This window comes from Callorhinus ursinus, unplaced genomic scaffold (genome assembly GCF_003265705.2).
Source record: "Callorhinus ursinus isolate GAN/ISIS: 27379988/994484 unplaced genomic scaffold, GSC_fseal_2.0 scaffold3, whole genome shotgun sequence".
Classification (NCBI taxonomy): Eukaryota; Metazoa; Chordata; class Mammalia; order Carnivora; family Otariidae; genus Callorhinus; species Callorhinus ursinus.
In genome coordinates this window covers 54,968,747-54,982,102 of record NW_027397065.1, presented here as the reverse complement: position 1 = coordinate 54,982,102, position 13,356 = coordinate 54,968,747, and the positions used below count along the sequence as shown (strand labels likewise).

The following is a 13,356-nucleotide window of genomic DNA, read 5'->3' as shown; positions in this document are numbered from 1 at the left end:
ATAACCTTTCACCCCTAGAAATGACTGTTTATAGCTCTCCAGGTGATTCCATTAGGTATCAAGACTTAGAACCCCTGATTCAGGCCTTGCTATTCAGAAGTGTGGTCCATGGATAACCAGCAGACTATGGACCAAAACCCTGAGAGCTTGTTAGAAACTAGAATCGTGGACCTTCTGAGTTTCAGTCTGTGTTTTAACAACATCTCCAGTTGATTACTATGCATAATAAAATCTGATAAACATAGGCAATAGTTTATTCTCCCTGTACCAGTAAAAATCTCTGGCTGGGGTTGCCAGCCATAGAGAAGAACATTTGAGTCTCAAGGTTGATTTCAATGGCCAGTATTCAGCTTAACTATCTATAAAACTTCTCGAAATAAAAGCGTATTTTTTTTTTTGTCTATAAAGTACTTAAAATATCTTCAAGAATTCCTATTTTTAAAAAGTTATATTCTGGGGTTCCCGGGTGGCTCAGCTCAGGTTGTGAGATGGAGCCCTGCACTGGACATGGAGCCTGCTTAAGATTTTCTCTGTCCCTCTCTCTTCATCCCCCTCTAAAAAAAAAAAGTTACATTCTGTACCATTGTCAAGAGTATAAATCTTCATATATGTATAGGGTGAAATATCAAAATAGTGATACCATATAAAATTTAAAAATTTTTTTTTTTTACTATTCTCTAAAAAGCAAAATGAACCATAAGTCTTTGGAAATCATATTCAGTAGTCTAATTCATTAATATGAATGTCTAATTCAACTTCTATTAACTAATAAGGAACAGTTTGGTTACAAATGGAAACACCTCTCAAGGCAATGTTGTAAAATGTCCATTTACCATGAGGTACTTGTAAACAAAGATTTGCTACCCTCCCCCGCCCCTGCAGTATAATAAATGAGAAGCTGACAGATTATTTCATTTTACTCTAGGTATGAAATATATCGTTTATTTTGCTAATAGTTCCCCCGTTTATATGTTAAGTATTTTGCTAGCTTTATGTCTGGATTGTTGATTCTGGATTTCATTTTCATTTCCCTCTTCTATACAAGTTGGATCTTTTCCCACCCAGGTGCCACTATAGTAGCTTTGTAAAACTAATTTTCCTTTATCTCTACCTATTTTCTGTCATTAACTTTATTTTCCTTTTTTAATCCCTGTGACCAGTTCTCTTAACCTCAAAATAGATTTAACAGAAGTGATTCATATTTTCTGCAATTCATGTATTCTGGAACTGAAATTTCCTTCATTGCTAAAAATAGAAGTACACAGATGAATGGTGTATATGTGAGTTCCCCAAAGTAAAAGCTGTTACTGGGGAAAGGAGTATTGTGCTTTTAAATCAGATAGTTTTCCAAGCAAATAAGATTGGATATTTGTGTTCAGTATCAGAATATGTTGAGTTGCATGTTGAATAGGTGTTTTTAAGGTGATTCTGAGTGTTTGAGGAGAAAGAAACCTTTTGCCTGTGTCCAGATCCTAGAAATGGGGCATCTATATTTATATTATACCCATTATTAGGGGTAATACATTTAATTTTATCCATTTGGTTTTTAGTGCCTACTTTGATTCAAGCACTGAGCTGGGTTTAGGAAAGACAAACATGTAAACAAATCACTGTTACAAAAGCAACTTGTAGAAAGTGTAAGAGAGCACAGTGTTGGAAGGGGTCACTTTTAGGAGGAACTTGATAGAGCTGGAGCCAGTAAACTTACCTAAAATGGTGAGAAGAACCCCAGATTGATTATTGGGAAAAGGAGAGGGGCAGGGTAAGTATGCTAATCACATTAGACCCCCCCATGCCACAATTAAGAGTGGTTTGACAATAATGAGAAACTACTGAAAAGTTTAAGCAGGAGAATGGCATGTTTGCATTTCACAAATATAACTGTGCAGCAATATCAAGGATGAATTGGAGGAGGCAAGAAGACTGGTTAAGAGAATGCATATTAGAAAAACCCTGGGGAAAAGCAATGTTGGCTTGAACAAGGGCAATAACAATAATCCTTGCAACAGGAATGAAAAGGAATAGGCAATATGAAGAGAGGATCAAAAGGACATAGGCTGCAGATTGTTGTTCAGAGTTAAAGAGTAGACCATAGGGGTAAGTCTCAGACTTTTTTTTTTTTTAATGTGGGAGAGATGATGGCACAATTCAAAGAGCAAAACAAAATAAAACCAGGAAATACAGGAAGAGAAGCTGGCTTGCAAGGAAAAACAGTTAAGTTCAGTTTTGAATCTCTAGGGGCATCTGGGTGGCTCAGTCGCTTAAGCATCCGACTCTTGATTTTGGCTCAGTCGTGATCTCAGGTTGTGAGACTGAGCTCCAAATCCAGCTCCATACTGGGCATGGAGCCTGCTTAAGGTTCTTTCTCTCCCTCTGCTCTTCCCTGCCCCCCACCCAACACTCTCTCTCAAAAAAACTGAGGATGCCTGTAGGACATCTGAAATGCTCTTCCACCAGATTTCTATATGCTCACTTACTCTCTTGAGGTTTTTGCTAAAAGTTCACCTCAGTGACTTCTAAGCCAGTCTTAAAAAAGATAACTTCTCCAAGATTTCTTTCCAAGCCCTTCTTTGTCTTAGTTTTCTCTATAATGCTTATTTCATTTAGTTGTTTTGCTTGTCATCTGTCTAGAATGTAAACTCCATGAGGGCAGACTATTGTATGTTAGGTTCATTGCTATATCCTTAATGCTAAGAACACTGGCACACAGTAGATGCTCAAAATATTGGGGGGGGGTGGTAAATGAATGAATGAATTCATTCATTCATTCAGTCCCTTATTTAAGAAGGTCCCTTAGTTAATTGAGCACACAGGCCTGAAGTTCAAGAAAAAGCAGTTGGCTGAGGTTAATTATACAGGAGTTGTCAGCATATAAGTAAACCTGAAATCAGAGAGAGAGAGGAAAAAAAAAATGGCCTAGCAAGAATTAGTAAAGCTAGGAAAAAAGGCCAGGCACAGAAGCATAGGGAAACAGATAATCTCTTTAAATGTTCCTTGACTCCATTACCAAAGTCCTTTAAAGTAGAGATATTTCTATATTTCAATAATTAATATGGTCAGATAATTATTTTTTTCCCCTACAGAGCTCTTTAATGTTCTAGAGATATACAAGTATAAGAGCCAAAGTGCCAAAGTGTTGATTACATAGAAGTTGAGTTTTAAAAGTTCCTAAGATAAAAAAATTTCTAAATTTGAGGGCAAAAGCCAAATTACTTTTGTATATGGGTTTTAAGTGAGTCAATATGCATATATATTTACAAATTTAGTATATGAACGTTCCAATTAAAAAAAGGATATAGTAGGGTGTGATAATTGAACTTACTAAGAGACTTTTTCAGGATTTCCATAGGACAGGAATTATTAGCAAGTTCTGTCTCATTCAGGCCAGGTTTATAGCAGTATTACTGCAATTGGACCCTTAACTCTTGGGCTCCCTGTCCGTGGCATCTTTGATTTCCCTGAGCACACTTCCACTCCCTGCAGAACTTTAAGTGTCACAATTGTGGCATGGATTTTGCAATGTTTTATTTATATTTATTTTAAAAATTGATTTTGGTCAGCCCATAATTTTGTTTATACACATTTTTCAGTAAATGAGTTTCCAAGTAGCAATTTTAGGACTTAAAAAGAATCACAACTTCAGATAAAGTTTTCAAAAGCCTCTAAATGGTTGTCTTCATACTGATGTGTCAGCATCTTTAAGGTTTATGCCGAGGTTCAGTTTATGTATTCTAGATGTAGTATTTTAGACAAGTGCTAGTCAAGATTTTCTTAATACATTATGTGAACTGCTGATCAACTGGCAGTTTAGTGAAGTTTAGCGCAGAAATGTTACTGAAAAGTCCTAGTGATTTCCTTTTGTTTTTTTTTGAAAAGTCCTAGTGATTTCTAAGGGAGGGAATATAATACTTGTGTGTACTAATGATGCCTTATTTAGAAAAGATTCGAAAGTCAACGATGCAGTTGGTTAAGATGTTGGGCAGTAAGATCCATAATAATGATCTTGGAATTTAGCAAGAACAATCAGAGTAGTTACTTATTGTAGTCATCAAGTAACAGGTAAATTTCACTAAAAATGAAAAATAAATTGACCAAATTCAATAAGGAGCTAGTTAGATTAGGAAAACTATAAAAAGCATTGACAAAAGATACTTGTTAAGCTGGAGTAGAGATGATAAAATCTCATTTGTGGTTTTTCTTTATGTAGCAAGAATTCTTCCTTTCTAGGGAGTGTTTGATTTAGTATCACCATCTGTATTCTCATGCATATTTTAGAGTATTCTTTATAGTTTTCTGAGTGTAATAATTTGTAAGATAACCCATTTATATTGCAGTATTTAATTTTTATATTTTAAGAAACATGTCAGTATATTCTGTTGTGATAACTCTGGGAAAGAAACGGATGTTGTGAATTTGTTCATTTAAATTGAGGTGAAACTAATGCATTTACTCAAGGAAAATCCACTCTTGTGTGCAATACTTTATTTGCAAACAAAATTGAGGCTATCATTTTTGCTCTTGACAGTGAATATTTTAATTCTGTAATAAGCAGCATCAATATGGGAAAGGTCTTAATTTCCAGGTGCCAGTCACTAAAGTTTGTGACATTTATGATAAATTGTGGGGACTTGGAGTACTGCCTTCTTTTAAGTTCCTTTCTTCAGCCCTTAACATTCCCCACCTTAAAATCCCATCATTTAGAATACTAGTATAATGGAAATGTGCCTGTTTTCCATATTGAAAGGGAGTTAGAGGACTTAGAGCTTATTTCAGTGTAGGGTGCCACATTTGGTTCAGAACACCCAAGACTGAGGCAGAGCACAATCTGGCAAGCTGTAAGCACAAGAGAAAAATGTCTTTGCAGACAACAGTTCCTGGCCATGCACAGGGTTGGCTCCACTGTCCCAAATCCGGGAATGGACAACATATCACAGTATAAGTAACTACATACTTATTGAGGGCCAGATCTATGGTAAAGTACTTTAGAATGAATTATTTAATTCTTTGAAGAGTCCTGCGAGAAAGATTTTGTCATTACTCTCTTCAGATATGAAAACAAATTAGAAGAGTTTAAATCATTTGCCCCAAATCACATAGCTAGTGGGTGTGATGATGTGCCTACTCAAGCTATAATCTAAAAAATGTAGGAATGCCAGTTCATTCCTTAGTTTTCTGTTTGGAGTGGATCACATGTGCCTAGAAATAGAAGAATTATTCAATAACACTGAATTTTATATAATCAGCCAAATTTTAAGCAATCATTTTATAAGTTATTTACCTACCACTATTATTTTTCATCTCTATATAAGTCTCAGGAGCTCAAACCTATGGGATTCTATCTAGAATATGAGAATTAGAAAGCGGATGGAAACTGTTGCAAGACTATGTATTAAACCAATCCCCTCAAGCCTTTAGTTAGCCTCTATTATTATTTCACACCCAGTTTTAGCAAGCTTCTTTAAAAAAAAAAATTAAACCTATGCTAATTCATGCATTATTTCACCAAACACATATTTACTAAAGTGTTGTAAGTAGCAGGAACTATGCTACTCTTGGGTATGTAAAAATGAATTAAGAATTTTTTCCCTCCCTTTCATCAGCAAATTAAATATCAAGAGAGATGATCACAAGTGGCCAAGCTGACAGAGGTTCAAAAGAAGAAAGTCTAGGGCTGAGACTATTTCACTGGGGTCTGAGGACATTACTGTATTATAGTAACTGATGTTCATATTGAGGAAAAGATTGAATTACATTCAGTGTATTCTGTTAAAAAATCAAGGAAATATGTCTTTCAAAAGTACTTTCTTCCAAAATTATTAAAAGATAGATATTAAAAAATCTTTAGCTATCTGTCATACCTAGAATGACAGTTCCAGATAGCCAGAGTTTTACTAAACCATAAGATCTCAATAATAAAACAGAAGTAATTGTTGAAAGATAAATTCTCATTAAGGAAAAAACTCTGATAGATTTTAGTTGTAAATTTATCAGACAGAGATGGGAGGTCCTGTGAGTTCAAGTCTATGTTCCAGAAGTTTTATGTCTGGAATTTTTCATCAAGTCCTAGAGTAAACATTGACAAGAACTTTTTGTTTGACACTGTTATGAAAAATTGCTCTGTGAATATAAAACATATTTTAATCTTTTATTTCACCTCATTGATCCTGGGACCATAATTTATAGTTTTTTCTTCCTCTGCAAGTGTACTGTTGACAATGGTAGGAGTCACTTTTTTCTAGGGGGAGGGGTTTGAGGTGGAGGAGAGGGAGATTGAAAATATATTGCCATACATGCCTGTGAATCATTTAGAATCATGAAAGGTTAGTGATGTAAGGAACCTTATATGTCATCTGGCCTACTCATTTCATGATATAGATGTAAACTTGAGGCCCAGAGAGGGTTGATAACTTGTTCAAAGTCACATGAATAGGAATTTTTCATAGGGTCCACATTCCTGTTTGATCCATCCTGTTCGAATTTCTTACCCATTTTCTTGTCACCCATGCATATTGGGAGATGGTTAGGTTTGAGAAACAAGGAACAAATTAGGATCTTAGAATGCTTTAAACCCTCCTTTACCAAATAATTTATCTTGTGGCAAAGCAGTTTCTCTTTCAGCAGCATCACTGAGACCCAAACTTAGCTTTGAATTTCAGTTGTTCATTCCTTGGAGGAGTATTTATCTTCTCCTAGAAAAAGATCCTTCCTCCTACCTTTCTTCTTCTGAGAAGCATTTCATTCTTCTGACAACCATTTACTAAGTACCTACTATGTGCCAGGCACTTTGCCAGCCCCCAGCAATATAAGGTGAGTAGAAAAGATTGCAGTCCCTTTCTTACAGAGAAAGCCAGTCTAGGATGGGGAACAGACAGTAAACAAGCTATCATAGCACGGCAATTGGTGCAGGAATAAGAAATGTGGTAGAATACACATCACCAAAGGCAAGGGAAGCAAGGGCAAAAATGAATTATTAGGACTTCACCAAGATAAAAAGCTTTTGCACAGCAAAGGAAACAGTCAACAAAACCAAAAGACAACCAACAGAATAGGAGAAGATATTTGCAAATGACATATCAGATAAAGGACTAGTATCTAAAATCTATAAAGAACTTAACAAATTCAACACCCAAGGAACAAATAATCCAGTTAAGAAATGGGCAGAAGACATGAACAGACATTTCTGCAAAGAAGACATCAAAATGGCCAACCGACACTTGAAAAAGTGCTCCACATCACTTGGCATCAGGGAAATCCAAATCAAAACCACAATGAGGTACCACCTCACACTAGTCAGAATGGCTAAAATTAAGCAAATCAGGAAACGACAGATGTTGGCGAGGATGCGGAGAAAGGGGAACCCTCCTACACTGTTGGTGGGAATGCAAGCTGGTGCAGCCACTCCAGAAAACAGTATGGAGGTTCCTCAAAAAGTTGAAAATAGAGCTACCATATGACCCAGCAATTGCCCTACTGGGTATTTACCCCAAAGATACAAATGTAGTAATCTTAAGGGACACCTGCAACCCAGTGTTTATAGCAGCAATGTCCACAATAGCCAAACTATAGAAAGAGCCAAGATGTCCATCAACAGATGAATGGATAAAGAAGATGTGGTGTACACACACACACACACACACACACACACACACACACACACACACACACACAGGAATATTATGCAGCCATCAAAAAATGAAATCTTACCATTTGCAACGACATGGATGGAACTAGACGGTATTATGCTCAGTGAAATAAGTCAATCAGAGAAAGACAATTATCATATGATCTCACTGATATGTGGAATTTGAGAAACAAGGCAGAGGATTATAGGGGAAGAGAGGAAAAAATGAAACAAGAAGAAACCAGGGAGAGAGACAAACCATAAGAGACTCTAAATCTCAGGAAACAAACTGAGGGTTGCTGGAGTGGAGGGGGTTGGGAGAGATGGGGTAACTGTGTGATGGACATTGGGGAAAGTATGTGTTTTGGTGAGCACTGTGTATTGTGTAAGACTAATGAATCACAGACCTGTACCCCTGAAACAAATAAAACATTGTATGTTAATAAAATAATAATTAAAGAAAAATGTAATAGAATGTAGGAGCTCAGATGGTGCTCTTAATTCAGACTGGCTTCACTGAGGAGGTGCTATCAGAGCTAAACTGGTCAATTCCAGAAACCCACATTGATCTTCCATTGTTTTCCAGAGAGGTAAGGCAAAGAGAACTGAGGACATTTACCTTTTGAAGCCCCTGAAGTTTATTTGGTACCTTTTTCTTCTATGTAGTGGTCACTGTAATCCCTAAGCTCTCTAGATGTTTAAATATTTACAGTAAAGAGTCAACAAACCTAGGAAAAAACATCATGGAGAAAGGAGATTACATCACCTCCTACCCTCAAAACTGAGTGGAAAAGGCACAAGTGGAATGAGAGGTACGGATCAGGGACCATGACTGAAATGACTTTGAGATTCTGGAACCTTTATATTTTCCACGTTTTTGTTTTCTCCTGTTCCTCTGTCATGACTAACAGCAAAACAGTTAATCCAGAAAGGACAGCAAAGGAGATGGTGAGAGGGAGAGCATGGGACATTATGTCCTACTCCATAGCCATTCTTGGAAGAGAGGAAGTCCAAAAGAGAGGGGATGATGGCAGCTACCTCAGAGCAAGGAAAGCAGACTGCTGGCCAGCTGTCAAGAAAGAAGTGACAGGGTACTCGCTTGGGTCTGGGGAGGGGGGCACGGGGGGAAGGCCCAGAGACTGGACAGTAGGAAGACCTGCTAGAGTCTTTCCTCTTTCTTTTTTCAGCCTTTTATCCTCAGTGTAAAATTCAGGGAAACACCCTTAATAAAAAGGAACAACTTCTCTCTTAAGTAGTATGTTTCACTAACTGGCCAACACGGATGGAGTATGGTGGAAGGAAAGGAAATTTTCTGCAGAAGAGAGAAAAGAACAATATAAAAGGAGGAATGACTCTGGGAATAGTTCTCTGACCCTTTGTGTCTCTTGGTATTCTTAACTGAGTGAAAGGAAATGGAATACATGTGGAATGTTGCGGAAGTGGGAAGAGCTGAGGTAAAATTATCTGCCTCATTAAATGTAGTCATATATTTTTTAAAAAAATTAATCTGTTATCACTGAAACTCAGATACTAAATTTCTCACTCTGGGCCTAACTCCTTGCCTAGAACTTAAGAGAGCTTAATAAGTGTTAGAATTTTTCTTATCTTTCTGGAAATCATCTTCACCTTTATCTGACTCCTCTACTTGCCCTAAGTCACAGTAAAATATAGTGGGAAATGGGGTGAGTAGACAGGAAATACAGAGAAAGACAAGACCTTTTGATAATGGTTAGTTATGGATTTATTCTTAGATTTGCATTTGATGCATGTGTTCACATATATTCTTCTGGATAAATTAGAAATTCTAATTGTCAGAATCAAGAGTGTAGTCCTTGACACTGTGGAAAGGATGTTACATACCAAAAATTACAACGTAATTTGAATGCTATTTGCCACAGTTACCAAAGATCATATATAAGCATTTGCAAAAACATTGCATTTGTGAACAACCAAAATGAATCACAGCAGAAGAAATCATTTGGCCATTTTCAGAGGACTCTGTGGCTGTGGCAGGGCAAACATGAAAACTGGCCTGTGAGTCAGGAGATCAGGATGTACCCAGGCCCTACCATTAGGTTGTGTGACTTGAGGAAATCACTTCATTCTTTTGAGCCTCTGTTTTTTCATCAATAGAATGAGGAAAAGATGAGTGGCCCTTGATTTCATAGTTGCTCTTGCAAATCTCTGATTCTACTTGGTACAGTAGCAATAACTGCTTGTTATTTTTAAAAGTTGTATCTTTCCAGCAAAATAAATCTTCAGTGATTCTCAGGTTTAAAAAGAATCTATTTTTCACCATATTCCAAAAGCTGCCAAATTTTGGGTTTGGCTGACTGCTAAAGAGAGCAGCCTGCTAGGAGCAAATTCCAGAGCTGAGGGTCATTTATTTGGAATGCTTTGCCAAATACTCCCATATTTTCAAAGTTGTTGGGGCCTTTAAACTTGAACATTAGGGGAGAAACAGTTGTTTAAGACACTTTTTCAATAGGTGCACAAAAATTTTGAAGTTTACAGATATTTTTTAATCATTTGCGACATCCCAATGGCATGCTAAGTTGCATAGTCCTGACACTTTCCTCCTTGTTATTTTCCTTCCCTATCAACTGCTTGCTGTCCCAAAGAACTGGATATGAGAAAAACACGGGTCTTTATTTATTCTGGAATGTTCTTTCAATTTGCCCAGTGGTTCTCAAACCAGGCTGCACATTAAAATCAACGAGGGAGTTTTAATATCACACTGCTGACTGGGTTCCACCCCAAGACACTTAAGTCAGAATACTTGAGAGAAAAGCCCAGGCATGTGTACATTTAAAAAGTTCCCCAGGTGTTTCTTATCTGCAGCCAGGTTAAACCATGGCAGGTCATCACTAAGTAAGCCGGTTGGTTTTAATATGTTCTGTGGCCACAATACCAGTCAGCTGCCTAGCTAAGAAAAAGATGGAGCATAGAAAAAAATGTGGAATTGTAGATTAATTATCTCCACTACTGAAAAGGCAACTTCAAAAATTGATGAGGAGAATTTATTTCTTTAGCTTTAGTGCCTCAGTATGGGATTTGTCTGTATCTTTATGTATTGACTTGCTATAATAAATCCACAATTAGGACTAATGTTAACCAATTTCTGAATATTTATTGATGCTTTTTACATGTGCATATGTTACTAGGTACAATGGGGAAGGATACAAAAAAGTAGAGAAACTGATTCCCACTTCTTGAAGGATGGAGCATATAAATCTTGGGCTGCAAGAATTATGTAAGACAGAACCAAGACAGCAAGATCATATATTGTACAGTGAGTAAAAGCTAAAATTGTTGATAAGAGGATGATATCACAATTGGCTAGACTCTCTTGGGTAGATGGTATTTAAGTATGAGCTACCTTTTTTTTTAATTTTAAGATTATTGATTTGAGAGACAGAGAGTGAGCAGTGGGAGGCGTAGGGGGATGGGGAGACAAGCAGAGTCCCCGCTGAGTGGGGAGCCCAACACAGATCTCGATCCTAGGACCCTGAGATCATGACCTGAGATGAAATCAAATCAGTTGTTCAACTGAGCCAAAGTATAGGCCACCTTCTGAATGTCTTCTTTCACTCGGATGGCAGGCAGCAGTGGTAAAAACATTGACCCTGAACTAGAAAATCTTAACTCTACCAGAGATGAGCTCCATGACTGTGGGTAAGTCATGTTATCTTTATGATCCTCAAATTTAGATTTATGAGCTTCAACCTGCAAAATGGGAAAAATAATTAAACTTGCCTTATAGAGTTGCAAGGCATAAATGATATGATTTAAGCAAAATACCTGAAAATTATTAAGAGCTGTATTTAACTTAGTTTAATTACTCCTTCTTTTTGTATCTTTTTTTACCATATTTACCACCTGGGCACCAGATCAACTGTGGAGGTATTATGCAAAAGAAATACTTCATGTCCTTTCCTATCATAAATTCCTACCATCTGCCAAAGAGGTGTTAAAACCAGAAAAAGTGGACCCACTCCCTCCAGAGTTACCTTCAGCGAGAGATGGCTTAGCCAGACCATGCTTGGCATTTATAACATTTTCATTTCTTCATATTCAGATACATATTCATGTCCTACCTCATTGCGTAAATAATGGAGGTGAAAAACTCACTCTTATAACTGTTATAAGCCAATAAAGAAGAGGAAAACAGAAGAGCACATTACACTTTTGAAGTTCATGCCCGGAATAGTAACTCCTCCAGGTGACCACTATGCACACACAGAGAACACTAACCACCCAACTAGGTAGTCCTGGCTCAATCTGCAGGAAACACAGAAACTCACACAGCCCCATGATGCTAAGGCTGGTTCTATATCAGGCATGGCCCATCATTAAACTCCCAATCAAGTTAAATTTATGTTAATTCTTAGGTTAAACAATGTGTTGTATTTTCCTCTTTGATTTTCACCTTAATTCCTATGGTACCTATTAATTATTTGAATATCATTCCTCAACTGCTCAGCTTTCTTTATCTGGGGATTCCAGCCATGCATAAGTTATAAACAAACCACAGTTCTCTTACTATTTCTAAGTCAGTTGCAAACAACAGAAAGTAGCTTTGATAATGTAAATAATAATGGAATATTTTGGATGATGAGGAGGCTCAGGGAGAGAGGAAGCCACTGTCAAACCTGTGCTACAGAAATTATCTGTGTATGACAATGCAGCTGATTAAATTGCCATCCCAGACAGCCCCTGGACTTAAAACTCAACCAGAGCTTCTGAGAACAATCTCTAGGGGACAGGAATAACAGATGGGTTGTCCAGAGGTCCCATGTCCACAATCTGATAATGTGAGGTTCTCCTACAAAATAAAATTACTAATTACAAATGGGCTTAAACTCTTCACAAATTAAGGAGGTTTAGCTTAAAATTTATCACTAAACAGATACTAACTCACAAAAACTTTGTAAAAACGGGAACAAATTGTGTATATATGTAGGGAGACAGTATTAGGCAGTGGTTAAGGATAAAAGCTCCAAAGTTTAATATCTCTAATACTGACTACTTCAGTGACTGACTTCAGTTTCCTCACCTGCAAATTAAGTGCCAACCTAATAGGGATTTTTGAAAATTAAGTGAGATTATTGACACTTTTTATAATGCTTGGTCCAGAGCAAATGTTTAAGACATTTTACCTGTTTTATATGGTATATCTAAAATTTATCTCCCTGGGATTCAATAAATATCTGTGAACACTGAGCACAATTTCAGTTCCAAAAAGAAATCAATCTGCCAGCCAAAATTAATGACGTCTTACAGACAGTGAAATATATCAGCCACTCTTAGGTGGGAGCTTAAACCATGAAGTTAGTGTTTGTTTCTATTAATATAAAAGAATTTTTCTTGAACCATGGCATAAAATTTTCATGTTGCCTCCCACCCCACATAAACAGACTAGAAACATCATTCAGGGGTGCCTGGGTGGCTCAGTCGTTAAGCATCTGCCTTCAGCTCAGGTCATGATCCCAGGGTCCTGGGGTCCACATCAGGCTCCCTGCTCGTCAGGAAGCCTGCTTCTCCCTCTACTGGTCCCTCTGCTTGTGTTCCCTCTCTCGCTATGTCTCTCTCTGTCAAATAAATAAATAAATAAAATCTTAAAAAAAAAAAAAAAGAAACTGTCATTCATAGGGAGGGGTAGAGAATGGGGGCAGGAGAGGGGGAGCTATTGAATGAACTGTTCCATGAATTAGGTAAGCAATTAAGAGCTGAAA

General features: G+C 37.2%; 1 protein-coding gene across 7 annotated transcripts in view; it reads left to right on the top strand.

Annotated features, from left to right (window-relative positions):
- ITGA1 (integrin subunit alpha 1) overlaps positions 1-13,356 on the top strand; it is a 168,464-nt gene that overhangs the window by 15,550 nt on the left and 139,558 nt on the right. For 6 of the 7 annotated variants that reach the window (XR_012377588.1, XR_012377587.1, XR_012377586.1 and 3 more), the window contains exon 1: positions 10,802-10,913. The exons of the other annotated variant lie outside the window; for it this stretch is intronic. Coding sequence is in view for 3 of the 6 variants with exons in the window: in XM_073890925.1 (XP_073747026.1) it covers positions 10,841-10,913 (73 nt within the window). In the remaining 3 variants the exon portion in view is untranslated. Of the gene's footprint in view, positions 1-10,801; positions 10,914-13,356 lie in introns of those variants that run through there. 7 annotated transcript variants of the gene reach the window in all.